This window comes from Choloepus didactylus, chromosome 8 (assembly GCF_015220235.1).
Source record: "Choloepus didactylus isolate mChoDid1 chromosome 8, mChoDid1.pri, whole genome shotgun sequence".
Lineage (NCBI taxonomy): Eukaryota > Metazoa > Chordata > Mammalia > Pilosa > Megalonychidae > Choloepus > Choloepus didactylus.
The window spans coordinates 78,351,795-78,373,322 of NC_051314.1; the positions used below are offsets into that span (position 1 = coordinate 78,351,795).

A 21,528-nucleotide genomic window follows, 5' to 3' on the forward strand; every position below is an offset into this window, starting at 1 on the left:
TACCTTCTATCAACTGCCTTGGAACTACTGTGGCAATGATTTATCTGTGATTGTTGACGTGCTATTAAAATATCACTAAGTTTTTTTGGCCTTTAAGTAAAGTCATCAAGGAATAAACATACATATATGGGATAAGACATCGCTCTTTCATACATACAGATAAAAAAAGGTATACACTAGTAAAGATTAAAATAATTCTATGAAATTTATTTTAATTTATTTTAATCTTATTAGTTTTTCTATTGTAGAGAAGCATCAATTATAGACTGTATTTGCAACTGGTAAATGAGCACATGACTAGAGATCAGTAAACACTTATTTGCTTCCAAATGGACAATAATCTTCTGTAATTCATGGAAATTTTAATTTTTTTAATTGGAACCTGAAGTACACACCTGAAGACATCTCCATCATACACCTTAGAGTTGAAGTTAGTTGCTCTTCTGGAGGGACTACCTTGTGCCATTCTCTTAAATTACAAAAATGTTAGTTCTTAGGTACAAGAAACAAAAAAATTAAGATATTTTAGAATTTATGAATATACATTTAGAATTCACTGTATTTTCCCCACCAGATTTGAAATTCACAACCAAACAAAAAGGTAAATATTGATATTTTTATTTTATATACCTATAAATTGAGACTCCAAAATTAACTTGCCCATAGTTTCATAGTTTGCCAAAGAAATTTGGAACCTCAGATTTAAAAAGCCATGAAACCAGGGAGCAAACAAAATTGCAGTGGTAAAACTCTGTAACAAAGCCCTGAAGTAATGTCTTCTGTTTGATATTAATTCCTCCAATATATATTTTCTTCCCATAATATTACTGTAGTTATTGTTGCAATTCAAATTATCCTTTTTCTTTTAGTTTCCCCCTATTTAGAGCTATCTTCCTCATAAATATTTCAAGAGTGAAACTTTCCTAATGTGAAGTACTATGTTTGTTTTAAAAATGTGGTAACTCCTGACTTGTCATTAACATCATCTGCTCCTCTCTTCAAATTCTCTTAAATCTACAATCAATCCATTTTTTTCCCACAATTTCCCATAACTCAGCCTTGTGAACTCAACTTATAGGCTGGCTAGTCTATGCCTCAAAGTATTTCCAAAAACGTAAACAAACAAAAAAATACTCTACATTTACCCCTGACTTTGGAATTCACAACTTTGCTCAAAATGTTCTCTAACCTTTATTGTATAACTCACTGTTTGCAGCTTAATTATAGTGTCCATAACTTTCAAATCTCATGTGATTTTAACTATCTACAAACTAAATATGAGGCAGCTATAGTATGTGGCTAGCATGCTGGCAATTGCTATCCTTCATAGCAGTGATAGAAATAGGTAAATAAGCAAAAAAATATCCCTATATATTCAAAAATATTCTTGAGCTCCACATTGAACTCAAGAATTAAAAATAATTAGAAAAATAGGATAAGGCATAATGATTATGTGTCTATGAAAATGTGTCTATAGGGCATATAAAGAGGAGTTTTCTTGTAGAAAGTGTGTTGAAAATGTTAAGTCTATATTGAGAGGTGGCCTGGGAACAGTAACTCTCTTTAAGAACTTGAATTTTATGTCAAGAAAAATGAGTTCCAGTTCATCTGTATAACATCAAAGAAGAAAATACTTCCAAGGAGCAAAAAAGTTTTATTTATTCATTATAAAACAAACAATACAATTTTACTATTAAAAGAATCTCAGCTCTTTGTGTCACATAAAATTATTTATCAAGCTCCTCTTTAAAATAAATGGAAAGTTTAGACACTAGGCATTTAAATAAAGTTCTGAAGGTCAAACAATCAGTGTATAGTCTTCTTAGGATATGAATGTGGGGAGCCTGTCTCCATAGTCTATGGGTAAATAGTAGGCTATTAGAAGTCCAAGTAAAAAGAACACACATGATGATTAGAACTCATAAAACAGTAGTGGGTTGAATTGATAGGTAATCACTTTTATTTCTTGTTGGCTGGTAATGTTTAAAAAGGAAATGGATGAAAATCTCTTGGGGATTCTATAAAAGCAATTTCTGTGAAAATTGGAGTAGATTAACACCAATCCCTTCCCCACTCCAATTTATTTTTCTAAGTCTATAGGGCCTACAGATTAGGTAAAGCACTGTAACTCAAACTTCAAGATCAAGCCTGTGCCAGTTTGAATGTATTATGTCCCCCAAACGCCATTATCTTTGATGTAATCTTGTGTGGGTATACGTTATCAGTTTTGATTAAATTTCTTTGAGTGTTTCTTTCCAGATGTGCCCCACCCAACTGTTAGTGATGACTCTAACTGGATAATTTCCAAGGAGTTTTGACCCACCCATTGGGTGGGTCTTGATCATTGGAGCCATATAAATGAGCTGACGGGCAGAGGGAACTGAGTGACGCTGTGAGTGATGTTTTGAAGAGAAGCTACAGACAAGAGGGACACTTTGAAGAAAGCACAGGAGCTGCAGATGAGAGAAAGTTTGAAGATGACCATTGAAAGCACCCTTGCTTTGAGAAGCTGAGAGGGGACAAATACCCCAAGTGCAACTAAGAGTGACATTTTCGAGGAACTGCAGTCTAGAGAGGAAAGTCCTGGGAGAAAGCCATTTTGAAACCAGAACTTGGAGCAGACGCCAGCCACATGCCTTCTCAGCTAACAGAGGTCTTCTGGACACCATTGGCTATCCTTCAGTGAAGGTACCTGATTGTTGATGTGTTGCCTTGGACACTTTATGGCCTTAATACTGTAACTGTGTAACCAAATAAACCCCCTTTATAAAAGCTGATCCATTTCTGGTGTTTTGCATTCTGGCAGCATTAGCAATGCCCTAAGTTCTTCAGTGAATATTGCTTATAGACTTCGTATAGAGTAGTCTGAATGACAAAAAAATTGATAGGATTCACCATATGTGCATTTTTTGTCTCTAACTAGGTGATAAGCTTACTATAAACACAGGTGAAATCTCAGACTACTCTGCAATTGTTATTGCCCAGCAGACATACTTGAAACACTACTCCATTATAGACTAATTACATTACTGTAATTGTAGTAATCACATTAGATTAGAAATTTTAGTTGATCATTTGTTATTAATGCATTCAACATTCACTCCACTAAACTTATCGAGTCAGTGTTTTCTATGTGATTGAAGAACCACATCATAAATGTGCCTCATGAATGCCAAATAAGCACTCTATTACAGCCAGTGCACTGGGTCCTTTTTATTTACTGGAATGCTTCTATACCAAGTGTTGAATAACTTGGTATTCTGAGCACCTCAATCCTAATCACTGTTAGGTGTTAGCTGTTTAAGGTAAAGGAGAATTTGATCAAGTGTGTCTTAGACTGAGAGGTTATGAATAATTTATGAAATATCACTCCTTCCAGCACATGGCTTGCTGATGAGTCCACAGTTTTTTCCAATCTGTACATCATTTTTTAAAGACATCTGGGTAAAAATTGGTAACATTTTTTCATACACAGTGTAACATAGGAAGTTTATTAAGAATTTAGTTCTGAAGAATAGCAATAGTACAACCATGCCTTATCCATGTGATTTGAGACTATAATGGTTTGCATAATTACAATGATAAAGAGAAAGTTCAAGAACTAGGAACCCTTTGCTGTTGTTTTAAACCAAGGGTACATTTGAGAGTTACAAAGAAAGTCATGTAGGTTTTATGAATTCACTCCCCACAAGTGAGTTATTTATTTCAATATTAAACTTAAGAACTAGACAAAACTCATACCTGGTCAAATTTATGGCTTATTTCTAAGACCTTTCTTCATCACATTAATTTGGTCTCCATATGCCCTTTGCTGCCTCCCCAAAGGATATATAAACCAGAGTGACCATGAATGTGGTTTTCTGTTATAGTCTGGATGTACAACTTTGGCCCTGGAAACCCTTGGATCTTTGAATTTCCTGGATTTTTCATTTAAAAATTTTATTGTTTTAAAATGACTAGGGGTTGGTATGGTATCCTATATGTTTTATTGCCAGATTCTGCACTGATATTTTCCAGAAATATATGCAATGCCTATGTAATGAATATCATTTTAAATTAAAAACGTGGTTATTCTGAAAGACAATCAGCAGCAACTTGTCAGTATTCTCCTGAATCTTCTCGGATGCAATTGCACCAAGACAAAAGTGGCTAGGTAGAGCTAATTTCTTTCAGACTTGGAAGTTGGGGTGGCACTAGTGACAGAAATATCAGACAATGTGACACACATTGATCATCTGATGTACTAGCTAGTTCTGCCGTCCCTGCAATAGTCAGCAAGATACATTAAGTCCCCAGTCGTCCTGTGGACTGGGTCAGTGGGAAACTATGAAATTAGAGGTCAGTCATGAATGAAATCTGTGCAGGAAATAGACAGTGAGAGTAGTCTGAACATTCTTGGTACAGATTTTTATTCATTTGGCCACTTATTGCACATATGTATGGTGTTGGCGTAACAACAACAATGTATTAGCTCAGATTCAATGGTTAGAAGACTTGTTACCAACCAGGGTCAGTGTCTTCCTGACCTTCCCTGTCCAACAATTGTTGGGGTTCCTTGGTTTTTCTGTCACATGGCAATGCATATGATAGCAGCTTCTCTTTTCTCTTCATGGTTCCGTTGACTCCATCTTCTGGCCACTCCCCGTGGCTTCCTCCTTCTGTGCCCAATTTACTTTGCCTATAGGACTTCAGCCAATTAAAGCTCAATATCATTCAGTTTTGACACATCTTAATTAACAACATCTTCAAAGACCCTATTACAAATGGGTTCCACCCACAGAAACAGGACTTGGGACCGGAACAATACATTTGTGGGGGGACATGATTTAATCCCCAACACCATTGACAGTTTTTATATATTTTATTATTTTTTTTATTTTGAAGTAAATAAAGTAAGCTTTTGATCAGCAATGAATAAAAAGAAACTTCATGTTTAATGAATAATCCACAATGAATTTTCATTTTGCACAAAAATTTATGGCAATGTGTAACTTGCCCAATTGTGCTGACATTTTGTCATTTTCCATTATGGGGACCTAGTAAAACATGAAAATTGAAGATACAGAGTTGCTGAGTAATCTATAGGAACTTCTCCAAAATTACTGCTCATTTTCAAAAGAATCTCCTTAAAGATTAATATTTAATCATGAATGCCTGCTGAAGATGTAATCACATATCACATTGTAAAGCATGACCTTTCACTTAGGTCAAACACTTGTATGTCTAAATAAGTTTTCCTTTCCTTCAATTTCAAGTTGCTCTGTGCATGCACGAAACCATTTATGAAGCAATAATTGTTAAAGTATTGTCTCCATTAGCAGAAGAAAGTCTTTCCAACTGTGTAAATGATATCAGCTCAACATCAGAATCACTGGATGCATCAAAAGAAAATCAGTTAAGAAGACACTTTTGATGAGCAACTTGGTATAATTATATAAATTTTTATTATGTGTGATGGAGTAAATTAAGTCTTGACATTTTGCTACGTTTAAATTTAGAAAAATAATGAAATTAATCAAGTTCACTGATATGAAATAGTGATATAAAATATTTGTTGATGTATACAAAATTTTGCAATGAGTAAAAATAAACTGCATATTTAATTAAATCCAAATCATTGGATTTTCATTTCTAGTAAAAGCTTAGGGCAATGCATAACCTGCAATAAGTATTTGTTGACTTTACCATTTGCCATGTGGTATAGTGAAATCACTGATATAAGCTCATCAATAATCATGACTTTCTCCAAAAGATAATATTTATTGTACTTAAATATATACACATTTCGATTGAAAATAATTAAAATTGAAATATCTTCCAATTTCCCCTGAACTTATGAGGTACTTCAGCAACTATAGAGAGAGTATATTTTCAATAAAAAATACTATGTTTTTCAGAAAAGAATGAATATCAGTTATCAACAATATCAAGTTTATAAACCATAAAATGATTCTGTATAAGACATTATAGGTAATTTTGTTAAATTTTAAATTATATCATAATTTCTTTCTCTCCACACTAAAATTTGCATGTAGTTTTTAAAAACAGCTTTATTTAAAATCACCTGAAACTGGAAGCAACCCATATGTCCTTCAATAATCCAAAAGATGAATGACTTACCAACAAGCAAACCAACAAACAAAAATTGTGGAGCAACAATGGAATACTGTATGCTGATTAAAAATATAAGCTCTTAATCCATTATAATATGGTGGAATCTTATATGTGTATTTCTAAGTAAATGGAGGCAGACTGAAAGCCTACATACACTAACATCCTGGATAATGCAAAATTGCAAAGACATTAAACAGATTAGTGGGTGCCAGTTTCACCTAATTGAATGGGTGAAAAAAATGGCTTTGGGGTGGCAAAATTGTTCTGTGTGATACTCAAATGACATTATGCATTTGTCAAAATTCATACAGCCTTATCTTACAAAGAGTGAGCTTTAATATATGCAAAGTTTAAAAATCATTTCCAAGATAGGGGTCATCAGAATAGAATTCAGACTGTTACTATGTAACCATAGTTAAATATATTACTATAATATACTATAAACTAACTGAAAAGGTGTGGGAAACTAAGTCTTCCATGTTACCTGAGGCATATCTGGGGTGGTGGCTTAGAACGCTGAGCTGCAGGCCTGCATAGATGCCATGCAGGCCCGCCCTGTAAAGAAGTGTGTCTTGTGACTATGATGATGACGTTTACCAATGGCCTAAACCTAGATTGTATACACCTGATGTAAACATAGGTCTCTGGTGGGCTCTCCCGAGCCTGAGGACCTTTAGCATATACACCTGATCTTCTGAAATAAATAGCTGGAGCAAGGATGCATTGGCGTCCACTTAGCACAAGATGCAGTGGGCCCCCTGCTCCTTTAATTCTTAACTTTGTGTCTGTGTCTCATTCCTGCGCCGCCCTGTCAGCAATAAAAAGGGGGGGGGGGGTTAAAAGTTGCTAACCTAACTGATTCTGGAGATCAGTACAGATTTTAAGAATAAGTACAGCCCTGAGGGGCGGTCCCTGCATGGCCACGGCCCAGAAGCCGCATCTCCCTGTCCCAGTCTTGCTGCCAATCCTGCCTGGCCAGCACCAGTACTTCCAGGAGCCCGAGGTCGACTGCTACGGGAAATAGTTCCTGTTTGGCATCAACATCGTCTTCTGGGTGCTGGGAGCCCTGTTCCTGGTCATTGGCCTCGAGGCCTGGGGCAGAAGGACGTTCTCTCCCCCGCTTCGGCGCTGACAGACCCGGGAGGCCTTGACCCCGCGTGGATCTTCGCGTGGGTCGGGACTGGGCTTTGCCGGCTGCATCCGGGAGCTCCGGGAGAACCCCTTCCTGCTCAGGGTTTACGCCGTGTTCCTCGGCCTCATCTTCCTCCTGGAGCTGGCTACGGGATCCTCGCCTTCGTCTTCAGGGGCTGGAGCTCAACCTCTTCATCAACAACGAGGCCCACCGGGAAGACACGGACCCCAGAACCTCATTGACTCTGCTCAGGAACAGGGGTCTTGCTGTGGAGCCTGAAGGCCCAGCGACGGGAACCTCAGTTACTTCAACTGCACTGACTCACACGCGGGTGGGGAGTGCCGTGGGGTGCCCTTCTCCTGCTGCCTCCGGGACCCCGCAGAAGATGTCCTCAACACCCGGCTCAGCAGGGTTCCGTCTACACTAAGAGCTGCGTGGGCCAGTTTGAGAAGTGGCTGCAGGACAACCTGATCGTCATGGTCGGGGCCTTCGTGGGCATCGCCCACCTCCAGATTTTTGGCATCTGCCTGGCCCAGAACCGCGTCAGTAACATTTAGGTAGTGAAGGCCAACTGGATCAAAAATCATGATAGCTACAAACTGCTTAAAAAAACAAAACAAAACAAAACAAAACAAACCACACAAAACTTTGAGACCCACTGGCTTCCACCCACCTTCTCGAAGGTTTTGCTAGCTCTGTGCCCCTGCAGAGCTCTCTGGCTGGGGCCCTTGGCCCAAACCCACCCTGTTGATGTGTTTTCTTTGGCCTGGGTAATTTATACATTTGAGCCAACTTTTAAAAATTGGTCAGTTTCGTATAAAAGTCCATATTCTCAGCGTCTCTTGAAGAATGACAACCTGGCCCTACTGACTCTTCAGTGGCAACATTCCCCGGGACACTGAGACTCTGCCTGACCCTTGCAAGCATCCTCACCCTTGAGAGTCATTGTCTGCCAAAACCACGAGGCTGACTGTGGGCTAGGCCAGAGCGAAGCCACAGGATGCAAATAGGGAGGCTGGGTTTTGCCCTGGAGAGGGTGCAGCTTGGAAGGAGCCCATCCCTGCTTGGGGCTGATATGGGTGCCAAAGCACCCAGGAGAGAGGCTGAGGGGTGGGATGGGAGTCGCGTAGGACTGGGGGCAGTTGGAATTGAGTTTCAAAATCATCCCGGGACCTGCAGAGCTGCCTCGATCCACCAGAGAGCGCTCCAAGCACAATGCTCCCCGGGTACCGCCTCTTCCTCCCGCAACCTCAGCCGGGTCAACCCTGGCGCTCCCACCCTGCTTATTAGCTTCAGGGCTCAGGGAATTTGAAACCTAAAGGAGCAAACTGGCTGAGAAAAGCAAAGTCTATCTGCTGCTCTCAGCGCTGCTTCTTACCAGCTGCATGAAGGGGTGTGTGAGTTGTCTGCCCCAACCCCCGCCATGGATTGCCCTTTATGGATGAATGGAGGGTGATGGGCTAGTTCAGAAGTCGCAAACTCAGGGCCTAGAGGGCCAGTTGTTATATAGATTAAGAAAGTAGGCATCCGAGTTCTGAGGCCTTTGTCATGCAATTGTGACTTCTCACTGTTAACAGAGAATGGACACAGGGAGACATTGCTGAGTGATAAATACATTTGCATAATCAAATTGATAAGGGCAACTGGCTTTTAGAGACAATAGAGTGGTGGGGACTATGGCAAACAAGCAGGGATCCCCATCTAAAGATGGCAGCTGCTGCTCAGTTGTAGTTAATTACTGTAATGGGGAAATGTGGACCTCATGCCAGAAAACTGGACGAACCAGAAATTCAGATTTTTATGTAAAATTATCCTGATTTTTAAATATTGGCAACAAATTAAAAATAAACTGTAAACCAAAGAAAACGTATGGGAGCAAGTGTTGGCCCCTCTATCACTGTGGATTCCTCTGGATCAGCCACTCACCAAGGCCTGCTGGGCTGCCCTTAGGCTGACAGTGGCCAGGTGGGTGGTGCGTGGGCACATGCCCAGCATCACAGCTTGCTGGAGCTGACTGGAGCTGACTGGGAGGTATCCTGGGATCTGGTGCTGGCAGTAGGTGGTTTCTATGCTACAGTAAATACAGCTCAAAAGTCTAGCACTTTCTAATTAAAAGCAAAAACAAACAAACACAAACAAAAAAACAAAAAAAGACGGTGATAGGCAGAGAAGATCCAATACACTACAAATGGAATTGCCAAAGAAAACCAAAGTGGAATAGTACAAACATTTATGAATATAATTCATGAAAAATTTTCTGAAATAAAACTTGAACCTACATATTTAAAGGGCTAACATTACCTGGGAAGTCTGATTCAGAACAATTAAGAGCTATTCTATTAAAATGAATGGACTTTCAGTATAAAAAGTTCTTTGGCAAGCCAGACAAAATGATCAAATTGGTTACAGATCACTCTGGAGATTGGAATACAAGAAATTCAATTACAACAGAAGTATAAACTTTTGAAGGCATTCAGATGGGCAGGGTTACAGTTGCTGCCAGATCCTGGAAATTATTTTAAAATCATCATTGAATGCCACACACTGTTAGATGTGGGAATTCATGTGCAAACAGAACACAATAAAACCTAATCTCAAGTTTACAGTCTTCTGAAGGGATACAGATAAGCTAGAACGGTATTTCATAAAAATAGATTTTTGCTGAATTACAAATATCCCACACTTTTGTAAGCTGCATCTGTTTACCTAGCCTCTTTAATAAATATCCTGAAGATAAGAGATGGACTCACTATCTTTTCCCAAACCAAGCAAAAGGCAAGATGTTCTTTTGTTTAAAAGTATTCAGAGCCAGAATGTGGGAATTGGTAACTATACATAATCTCACAACAGTACCTTTCCCTTTCTAAATCTTGAAACCAAATTCTAGACAAGCCTGATTAACTGAGTGATAGACATGAAAGAGTCCAAAACACACCCACCTATCTGATTTAGGTTTGCAACATAAGTGAAGACTGCCTGAAACAGCAAAGCATTGAACCTACCTGTATTTGAAGACCACTTTTGAAAGACCATTCATTTTCTCTGTGGAATTGATAATGGTGCAAAGCCCCTTGTGTTATTCGTAATGCAACAAATCAAGTGAGAAATCACTCTTTGGGCAATTTTCAAAGGCACCTTGAAATTAAGGAGGGTTTAAGACCACTTGATGGTTTTTGAGAAACCTATCTAAAGACGTTTATTATTTTTTCTAGTAAATTTCGTGCAAGCATAGTAATTAAAGTTGTTGATCACTGTTTCTTTCAAAATAAAGTCCATTTCTTGCACTGCTGAGAAAAAAAAAAAAGAATAAGTACAAAAAGAATATTACTTGAGTACCATACTTTAGGTGGTAAAGTTGATTCCTATGGGGTTGTAGGGTAGCAATGCTAAACCCACTGTGCATGCAGCTGGAATCGAAAAAATTTAAAAATAGATGTTGGACGGTAGGAGCCTGGCTTCTCACTGCTGGAATTGGGGGTTAGAGACTAAAACGCAGAGAAAACTAGAATAATAGGTGGGATTGGATTACAGTTGGAGAAGTCTATTGACCTGGCTTCCAACTCACTGGTTCTTCCTTGGATGTGCTAACCCATCCCATGGAAAGCACTCTTCATTACTGTTCCTGTGAGTTTTTGTCTTTTTATTTCTAGCATTTCCACTTTAGTCTTTCTTATAGTTTCCGTGTTCTGCTAAAATTATAACTGTAGAACAATGTATGCTATCCACCTCTTCCCCTAGTCTTTTATGTATTAATCATGGATATTTCAATTTTCATTTCCCTGATACTTTCAATACCTCTGTCATACCAGATACCAGTTCTGATGATTGCTTTGTTTATGTGGAATGGTATGTCTTCATTTTTAGTGTGTCTCATTAGTTTTTTTGTTTTGTTTTGTTTCCTTTTTTTTTTTTTTCATTTTTATTGAGATTGTTCAGATAACATACAATTTTCCAAAGATCCAAAGTGTACAATCACTTGCCCCTGGCTATCCTCATACAGCTGTGCATCCATCACACTTAATTTTTGTTCAATTTTTAGAAACTTTTCATTACTCCAGACAAGAAATAAAGTGAAAGATGAAAAAAGAAAAAAAGAAAAGGAAACTCTAATCCTCCCCTATCCCTAACCACCACCCCTCAATTGTTGACTCATAGTATTGATATAGTACATTTGTTACTGTTTATGAAAAAATGTTGAAATACTACTAACTGTAGTATATAGTTTGTAATAGGTATATAGTTCTTCCCTATATGCCCCTCTATTATTAACTTCTAATTGTATTGTCATACATTTGTTCTGGTTCATGGAAGCGATTTCTAGTATTTGTACAGTTGATCGTGGACATTACCCACCATAGGATTCAGTTTATACATTCCCATCTTTTGACCTCCAGCTTTCCTTCTGGTGACATATATGACTCTGAGCTTCCCCTTTCCACCTCATTCACACATCATTCGGCACTGTTAGTTATTCTCACATCTTGCTACCAACACCCCTGTTCATTTCCAAACATTTAAGTTCATCCTAATTGAACATTCTGCTCATACTAAGCAACCACTCCCCATTCTTAAGCCTTGTCCTATGTCTTGGTACCTTATATTTCATATCTATGAGCTTACATACTATAATTAGTTCCTCTCAGTGAGACCCTGCAATAATTGTCCTTATGTGTCTGGCTTATTTCACTCAGTATATTGCCCTCGAGGTTTTGTCATCAACCCATTTTGTTTTTTTTTTAATATGGTTTTGTTTACTCACCATACATTCCATCCCAAGTAAATGATTGATGGTTCTCTGCATGGTCATACATTTATGTGTTCACCACCTTCACCACTATCTGTATAAGGGCATCTACATTTCTTCCACAAGGCAGGAGGGAGAGTCAAAGAAGGTAGAGAGGCAAAAGAAAGAGGAAAAAAAAAAAAATGACAGCTAGGAAGCAGCAAAAGGAAAAATAACCTTAAATCAAAGTAGAATAAAGAATCAGACAATACCACCAATGTCAAGTGTCGTAACATGCCTCCCCTATCCCCTCCTCTTATCTGCATATACCTTGGTATATCATCTTTGTTACATTAAAGGAAGCATAATACAATGATTCTATTAGTTACAGTCTCTAGTTTATGTTGATTGCATCCCTCCCTCAATGCCTCCCCATTTTTAACACCTTGCAAGGCTGACATTTGCTTGTTCTCCCTTGTAAAAGAACATATTTGTACATTTTATCACAATTGTTGAATACTCTAGATTTCACCAAGTTACACAGTCCCAGTCTTTATCTTTCCTCCTTTCTTGTGGTGTCTCACATGCTCCCCACCTTCCTCTTTCAATCGTATTCATACTTACCTTTGTTCAGTGTACTTACATTGTTGTGCTACCGTCTCCCAAAATTGTGTTCTAAACCACGCACTCCTGTCTTCTAACACCCTGTAGTGCTCCCTTTAGTATTTCCTGTAGGGCAGGTGTCTTGTTCACAAAGTCTCTCATTGTCTGTTTGTCAGAAAATATTTTGAGCTCTCCCTCATATTTGAAGGACAGCTTTGCTGGATATAGGATTCTTGGTTGGCGGTTTTTCTCTTTCAGTATCTTAAATATATCACACCACTTCCTTCTTGCCTCCATGGTTTCTGCTGAGAGATCCGCACATAGTCTTATTAAGCTTCCTTTGTATGTAATGGATTGCTTTTCTCTTGCTGCTTTCAGGATTCTCTCTTTCTCTTTGACATTTGATAATCTGATTATTAAGTGTCTTGGTGTAGGCCTATTCATATCTCCTCTGTTTGGAGTACGCTGTGCTTCTTGGATCTGTAATTTTATGTCTTTCATAAGGGATGGGAAATTTTCATTAATTATTTCCTCTATTATTGCTTCTTCCCCCTTTCCCTTCTCTTCTCCTTCTGGGACACCAATGATACATACATTATTGTACTTTGTTTCATCCTTGAGTTCTTGGAGACGTTTCTCATATTTTTTCATTCTTTTCTCCATCTGCTCCTTTGTGTGTAGGCTTTCAGGTGTTTTGTTCTCCAGTTCCTGAGTGTTTTCTTCTGCCTCTTGAGATCTGCTGTTGTATGTTTCCATTGTGTCTTTCATCTCCTATGTTGTGCCCTTCATTTCCATAGATTCTACTAGTTGTTTTTTTGAACTTTTGATTTCTGCTGTATATATGCCCAGTGCTTCCTTTACAGCCTCTATCTCTTTTGCAATATCTTCTCTAAACTTTTTGATTTGATTTAGCATTAGTTGTTTAAATTCCTGCATCACAGTTGAAGTGTACATTTGTTCCTTTGACTGGGCCATAACTTTGTTTTTCTTAGTGTAGGTTGTAATTTTCTGTTGTCTAGGCATGGTTTCCTTGGTTATCCAAATCAGGTTTTCCCAGACCAGAAGGGGCTCAGGTCCCAGAGGGAAGAAATATTCAGTATCTGGTTTCCCTGCGGGTGTGTCTTAGAAAATTGTTCCACCCTGTGATGCCTCAGGTCACTGTGCTTTTCTGCCCAGCAGGTGATGCCTGTTAGCCTATAATTCTTGACTGGTGTGAGGAGGTATGGCCGTGGCTCTGGGGTCTGGTTCTGAATGGAAAAGGCCCCACCCCAGGTGGAGGTCATTAGCATTTCAATGGTCTCTCTCTCTCTGCTTGTGCTGTCTCCACCCTTCCCCGAGTCACAGCCCTGGAAACTGCAAATGACTGGGGCTTTCTCCACTGAGCCAAAAAGGAAACAGATAGTCCCCTTCAGACCCAGTCCAAGGTGACCCTCCAGCTCTCCAAGGTCAGTCGTCACCCAAAGCCTCTGTCTGTATTTTGGGGATGCGTACCTGTAGTGAGCAGTTCACACTCGCTACTTAAAACCCCAGTTGGAGCTCAGCTGAGCTATATTTGCTTGCTGGGAGAGAGCTTCTCTCTGGCACCACGAGGCTTTGCAGCTTGGGCTATGGGGGAGGGGGTCTCACGACTTGGATCCACAGGTTTTACTTACAGATTTTATGCTGTGTTCTCAGGCATTCCTCCCAATTCAGGTTGGTGTATGATGAGTGGATGGTCTCGTTTGTCCCCCCGCAGTTATTCTGAATTATTTACTAGTTGTTTCTGTTTTTTTGTAGTTGTTCCAGGGGAACTACTTAGCTTCCACTCCTCTCTATGCCGCCATCTTGCCCCGCCCATTATGGTCTCATTAGTTTTTGTTGAAAGAATTACAAATTGTTCAAGACAATTGACACTGAGTAATACATTTTTTAAAATTACACTCACGGCTGAACACACCTTTCTTCTGGTAGAGCTTTAGTGTGGGTATTTGCATTAATGTAGCCAGGACTATACTGAATTTTCTTGTTTCAATGTCACTATCAGTCATCAAGGATTTCAGATTTCTTTAGTGAATCTAGTTTTTATTTTGTGGGCTAATTAGCCAGAGAGTTTTTCTGAACACCTAAGCCCTCTTGGCTTGGGTCTTCCTGCTTGTCCTTGCCCCGCATGCTTGCACCTGGTCCAAGACAGAATCTGTTTTTTGGAGCTCTGCTAACTGTATTCTACTTCTATGTATTCTCCACCCTTGTTAGCATGGTATTGGTGGGAAGTGGGGCAGGAGAAGGAGATGTTTTCTGATCTTCTAATGAAGTTGGTCTTAGGCAGGTAATATGAACTTGGGTCTCAGGCTTGTGGCCTTCACAAGTGTTCCCATAGCAGGTACAGTTTCTCCCGCTATTCCCCTCCCAGAGCTGCATGGATTTCCACCAGGACCTTAGGCTATAATTTTGTGGTACTTCTCTCTTAAGTCAGGCTTTTGTTGAATAATAGAGATAAGGGAGATGGGTCTGGGCATAGTTTCATAGGTAGCTGCCATTCATTTCCCATAGTAGCTGCCCTCTACTATATTTTTGTTGTCTTTCTTTGAAGATTTAGTTTTGCTCCATAGAAGCTATAGGGGAAAGGGTCTGAGCAGAGTGTCACAGTGGCTGCTGTTCACTTCCCCCAAGCAGCACTAAGTGGGGGGTAGGGGGATGCTTGCTTAGGATCCCCCTCATTATATTTGTGAGAACCTGGTGGGCTTCCTGGAGGACAAATATGGAAGAGAGCCCAAATCCCCATCTGTGGACCCCTTGGTGCTTCACACTCTCCTGCTGGCCCACATTCAGCATTCAGCAATTCGTTTAAATCTCTGCCTGTATATGTTTCTTTTCACAGGCTTGTATCATGTTAAGGGTGGTTTCTATCACAGATAACAACAATTTGGTTCTTGTTTCTCACTACTGGCATCTGCCTCCCTCTAGATTTAGAAGTTAGTTGTTTGCACTGCAACCTTCATTCCAGCATGCTTTTAAGAAAAGTCGGTAATTTGCAGTCAGTCTAGCTTTTGCTCTTATTATAGGAATGTGAGTGATGTGCCTGCAGCTTTCTACTCTGCAAGCTCAAATACAGTCCCTTGATTTTTTGATCTCTTTTTTTAGCCATCTGAGTCACTCTCCCAAGGCAACCTGATTAAAAATGTATCAGTTTAAGAGTGGTGTTCATTCCTTAGTGTTTTCCATCTCTGGGGACTTTTTCCTTTGTTTACCCAGGGGAAAATCCCCATACTTCCTTATTCAAGTGAAATATACGTGTGCAAACTGTTCATTGAAGCCTTTTACTAGAAAAATCATAGAAGCAATGAAAAAAAATTTTGCAGATAATCTTCTATTCATTATAGTAATATATATGGTATTAAATTAGCAGATTATTTATTAAACTTCACTGTATACCTGATCTCATTTTGTGATTATTTAACAATTTATCATTTATCATTTAGAAATCATCAGATCATCCCTTCTTGTGTTTACATATATATATACACACACACAAAATATATACACAAGTTTAACCAAATTCATTACACTGCATCGTTAAAATGTGTACATTTACTCTATGTAATTTGTATCTTATTTCAAGCAATTATAATATTTAGAATTAGGGAGAGGTATTTCAATCATATCAAGTATTTGGCCTATAAAAAATATAGTAATAACATGATATGTTGTTTGTTTGCATCTAAGTTCAGCACTACCTTTTCAGATTTGATCACTAGTTACCACTATAAACACTGGATTATAGTGTTTAATGAACATTTGTTCAAAGAATAAATACGTCATTCAATTCTATGCTTACACAAATTTAGATGACTTTCTCTGGATAAATACTGTGTTACTGCAGGTTCACCTATGGAGAGTATACATTTACATTGATTTGTTGTAGTTTTCATTAATATTAAACCAGGATTGAGATTCAATGCAGTATTACATATGATGCTGCCCACCAAATTTACAGTCATTTTGTTCGATATATTTGTTTACATTTCATCAGGTGTCAAAGATTTATGTCTTCATGAGGGACAGTAAGATATTAGGTCATTTAAATCAGGTAATGAATTCTGGTAATGGAACTTTTTTAATTTCAGTGATTTTTTAAAATATGTTGCATTGCAAAACAACTGGAAAGATTAGAAATGACTATTAGGGCATCAGATATATTACCTTGGCCCTTCATTGCCAAAGTATGTAAATGCATTTCTAAACTTCATAGGTTTAAACTCTAGAGAACTGAAATAATTTTTCCAATATTGTTCTTGCTAGTCTTTAAATTTATCTCCAGTTAATAATTATTAATATCCTCTTCTTTGTAAAATAGGCAGTGCATTATTTCCATAACTTTCATTTCCCACATTAACAGGATCTTTAAAAACTTGCATGCAAGAAAAATGTAGATTAAAACATTTAACATGTCTGTGGTTGCTACAAAAATTGTATAGGAATCACATCTCATACCTTTATTGCACACCTTGCTTTTAGAGTCCCAATTTAAGGAAGAGGGGAATTGTCTGCAGAAACAATAATTTGGAGACTTTAGTTAAAAATGACAAATCATACATAGTAGATTTTTCTTCATCTGAAAATCCATAATAAATGTGCTGTAGATGGTGGAAAGTATATACAAATTGATGAAGGGAACAGGAATCTGGACATTGTTGGACAAAATTTTTCAGTAACTTTTGGAGACTGGAAAGATGGATAAGTGGAAATTGATGTAGCTAGATAGATGGAGATGGAGACTTTGGGATTTAAAAAGGAACTTGCCTAAAACTGTCCTCTGAAGTCTCTTTCTTCATAATTATAAGATATTTGTGGATAGACAGGATACGATGAAACTCTCACCATCATGAAAACATGAAAATTGTAAAGAATCCAACACAAGGATTTCTAAAGTTTCCCCACCAATAAAAGAAATGTGGATTTGTATTTAGAAAATAAATATCAAGAAGGAAGAAGGAAATGGAAATGATCATCAGCACCAAGCCTATAAAAGAATCACCTCAAGAAATCGCATATGCCTGAAAATGGTAGAAAGTGGCTTTGACTCCAGATTCCGAGACTAGGGTTTTGTTTTGTTTTGCTTTGTTTTTTAAGAAAATTGAGAGCTGTATCTCTATCCTCATAAGTTTAACTTGTGAAATAGTCTGTGTGATGTTATCATACATGATCATGTATTTTTAATAGACTCATAGGGCCACACTCAAAATTGTACTTTCATGGATTTTGATATGACACACACATATACAAGCCTCTTAGGCATAATATTGATAATTTCAAAATTTTTATTGGTGTCTTTAGTTCGGAGAATGAGACAACTTGGCAAAGTGATACTTGAATATATCAAACAGAGAAAAAGTAATAATGGGAGCAGTATTTGCTGTCTTCCTTTCAAGCACATAACATTGAAGAAAATTTGGCTGTCAGGAAGAGGAAAGGAAGAAAAAACACAAAGAAAAAAATTAGTATGGAAAATATAAAACAATGCAAGAGAAAAGGAAAAGGAGAAAACTCTATTTCTTAAAAGTGTGAGATACAGAAATAAGTTTGAGATCTTGTTTGGCAAGTTCAATACTGTAAAAAAAGATATGTGTTTTATTATAAAGGCAGACAAAAGTACATACTGATTATAGCAAGAATGAAAAAGAATAGGAAGCAAGGTGATAAGAAATTGCATAAAAGAAAGATGCTTAATGTAATACAACTTTGCAATGAAACAAGCTAAAATAGAATTACAAGTGAGATCCTTAAAAGTCCAACAAACTTGATGCTGTAGCTTATCAAAGCAGTAATAAAGAGGACTAACAGAAAAAGCTCTTTCAAAATTCAGAAGAACAGCTTGCCGAATGCTAAGGGAATATTTAATTGGTATGGAAACAATGGAGAGTCCAAAATATTGAAGATTAGAATTACCCAAGGAGCAAAAATAATGATAGAAATGAAGAGAAAACACAGATGGACACCTATCTGGAAGAAATGATTTTTTCAAGTAAACTATAACTGCAGATTCAGAAAGTTGGCAGATAGATGCATAAATAGGTATAGATAGAAACATCTCACATTAAACAATAAAAACAATATGTAATAATTGTTAAATACAACAATTAAGTTAAATATCTGATTGAGTTGAAAAGGTAACTAAAATGAAATATCTGTAACCTCATTTAAAGCATAAAAAGCACTGCCTTTGTAAATGGAACACATGCCTTTTATTTAACTTAAACATGAGGGTATGCAGGACAACTTCTGACAAAGAATATTTCAAAAAGAGATGATAAAACAAGCAAATACCAGAACAACTTATAAAGATACTGTAATTCTAGAGTTGGTGTTTATTGTTTAAATATAATCATGCAGTACTATGTACTAGTCAGTCTGCTAGGCTTTGTGAACAGAGGGGTGAACAAATTAAAGCTCCTGCTTTCACAGAGGTGATATTCCAAAGTATGAAACAGATAATTAGTACTTGAATAATTATTAGTATGTGCTATAAAGAAACATTAATCAAGGAAAAGGGAGAGAGAATGACAGAGTTGCTATATTAGAAATTAAATTTGAAACAAAATGTCGTAGTTTACTCTTTTGATTTCCTAATTTTTTAAATATACCTTTTTGTTAATGGGGTTGAGATACATGCTGAATAGAAAGTGTAACCTAACAGAGAGAGTGGTCTCTCAAGAGAGAGAGACTAGAACATTAATGATTGTTCAGAGCATGGTATTTGGAATAGAGAGAAAGGAATACCAGAGAACGAAAGGACATGTGTAAAGTCACATCTATGAGAGAAAATATGGCAAAATATTGCAAGATGAATAACAGTTCTGCATGAGTTAAAATGTGTATCTCAAAAATCTCAAATGTAAATTTTATTTGTGTCCCCTAGAGATAAACAGAGTCAATCTTTTCTGCCTCCTAAGATAGATTTTGAAATATTTTAGGATAGTTGTTATTCATCACATGTTTTTCCAGATCAAATAATCCCTTTACACTAACATAAAAAAACAATATTACAGTTATTACTTACATATGGTTTGAATTTCGAAGCCTAGATACAAATATAAGATCCAGCATTTACTTAATGTGTGACCTTGTCATAATCTACCTAGATTCCTTAAATTAGCTTTTTATATAAAGCATTCTTACCTAAATGAAAAAAGCTCCATTAATTCACAGATGAATAGATATTTGGAAAATTTTTAAGCCTGAATACAAATACCTATATTGAAGTTCATTATTATGTTTTTTGAAACATCAGCTATTTTGCTAAATTATATATACTCCATAGTATAAGAAAGAAACCTATTCCTAGAGATAAAAAAAAAAGACATATGGAGTTCAAAACTCTTCTATATCTGAGCACATCTCTGGTAGAAAAATATGCAAATATTTGATTTCCAAAGTAAGTTCCTAGTGGAATATCTTGAGATTGAACAAAGAATTAAAGTAAAAGAATTAAGTGATTGCAGTAATGGTAAAGGAATATCATGAATACAGATAATAGCACTAAAAGGCTGTTTCTGATTAACTTCAGACATTATCATCATATAAAAATACAATAAAGGAATATATGAAAAGGGTAGTTGATATATGTAGCAATTTTCAACAAGCTTTAGTGGTATGCTCTTATAAAAGCCAAAGCTATTATTTTAAGGTTATGAAGATCTGATTTTTTATTATATCCTTCAGGGCTTGTTTCACTTGTTTATTTCTCAGAGTATATATAAAAGGATTTAAGACAGGTGCAATTGAAGTGCTGAGTACTGCCACTCCCTTGGTTAAAGAAATCCTTTCCTCTGCAGAAGGTTTAATATACATAAAAATACAGCTGCCATAAGAGATAGAAACAACAATCATGTGGGAGGAACAGGTAGAAAAAGCCTTTTTCCTCTGCTGGGCAGAAGGGATCTTCAAAATTGTTCTTATGATATTTGCATAGGAGAGTATCACCAGGGACAATGTAATAAAGAGAGTAACAATGGCCAAAATAAAACTTAACAATTCTATAACCCGTGTATCTGTGCAGGAGAGCTTCAGGACAGGAGAATAGTCACAGATGAAGTGGTCAATAATATTGGCATCACAGAACTCCAACCCCAGGCCCATGATAAGTCCTGGAGAGATTGTTAACAACCCACTCAACCAAGAGCTAAGGACCAGCTGGGTGCAGACCCTGCTGCTCATAACGGTTGCATAATGAAGGGGTTTGCAGATGGCCACATAGCGGTCATAGGACATGGCAGCCAACAGGAAAAACTCTGATGCACCCAAGAAGATGAGAAAAAATAGTTGGCCCACACAAGCCGCATAGGAAATTGTTTTATCCATAGTGACAATGCTGACTAGGAATCTAGGGATGCAGGCAGATGTCAGTGAGATTTCTAAGAAGGAGAAATTCTGAAGGAAGAAATACATGGGTGTTTTGAGGTGGGAATTCACCAAAGTGAGCAGGACAATAGTCAAATTTCCAGTAATACTCAATAAATATGTTAGAAATAGAAAAAAGAAAATTACAATTTGCCAGTTGGGGTCATCTGTGAGTCCTAGAAGAATAAATGTTGTCACCATTGTATGGTTCCTCATGGTTAAATACCTTCTGAATTACATCAGATCTGGGAAAAAATAGATAATTATTTTTTAACTTTAAAGGCTTCACTGCATAAAGATTTGAAAAGAATATGAAAGAGTCAATTAACTCAGTTGAGATGCTTATCTTTTTTTTTTTTTTTAATAACATTACTTGATTATTTGTGTGGTTCTCCATCTCTATGAAGAAGGAATATTTAAGAAATATTTAGGGATCAAATGCTTTTCCTCAATCATCAGTTGTCCCCATTTGAACATCCACTTCAGACCTTTTTGTTTGCTCCTCTTCTTTTAACCTTTTCATACAGCAGTCAGAAACAACAGGCTTATTCCTGTTAAATTTCATCGCATTTTCTTGCTA

At 37.3% G+C, this 21,528-nt stretch overlaps 1 protein-coding gene and 1 pseudogene across 1 annotated transcript; one reads left to right on the forward strand and one right to left on the reverse strand.

Moving 5' to 3' along the window:
* The first annotated feature begins 7,030 nt into the window (after window positions 1-7,030).
* LOC119542735 lies at window positions 7,031-8,148 on the forward strand (annotated as a pseudogene).
* Window positions 8,149-20,098: 11,950 nt separating this feature from the next.
* On the reverse strand, window positions 20,099-21,164 carry LOC119541955 (olfactory receptor 6C74-like). The gene has a single exon (XM_037846372.1). It carries the CDS (start codon window positions 21,162-21,164, stop codon window positions 20,226-20,228), a length of 939 nt encoding a protein of 312 aa, XP_037702300.1. The 3' UTR covers window positions 20,099-20,225.
* Window positions 21,165-21,528: the final 364 nt, after the last annotated feature.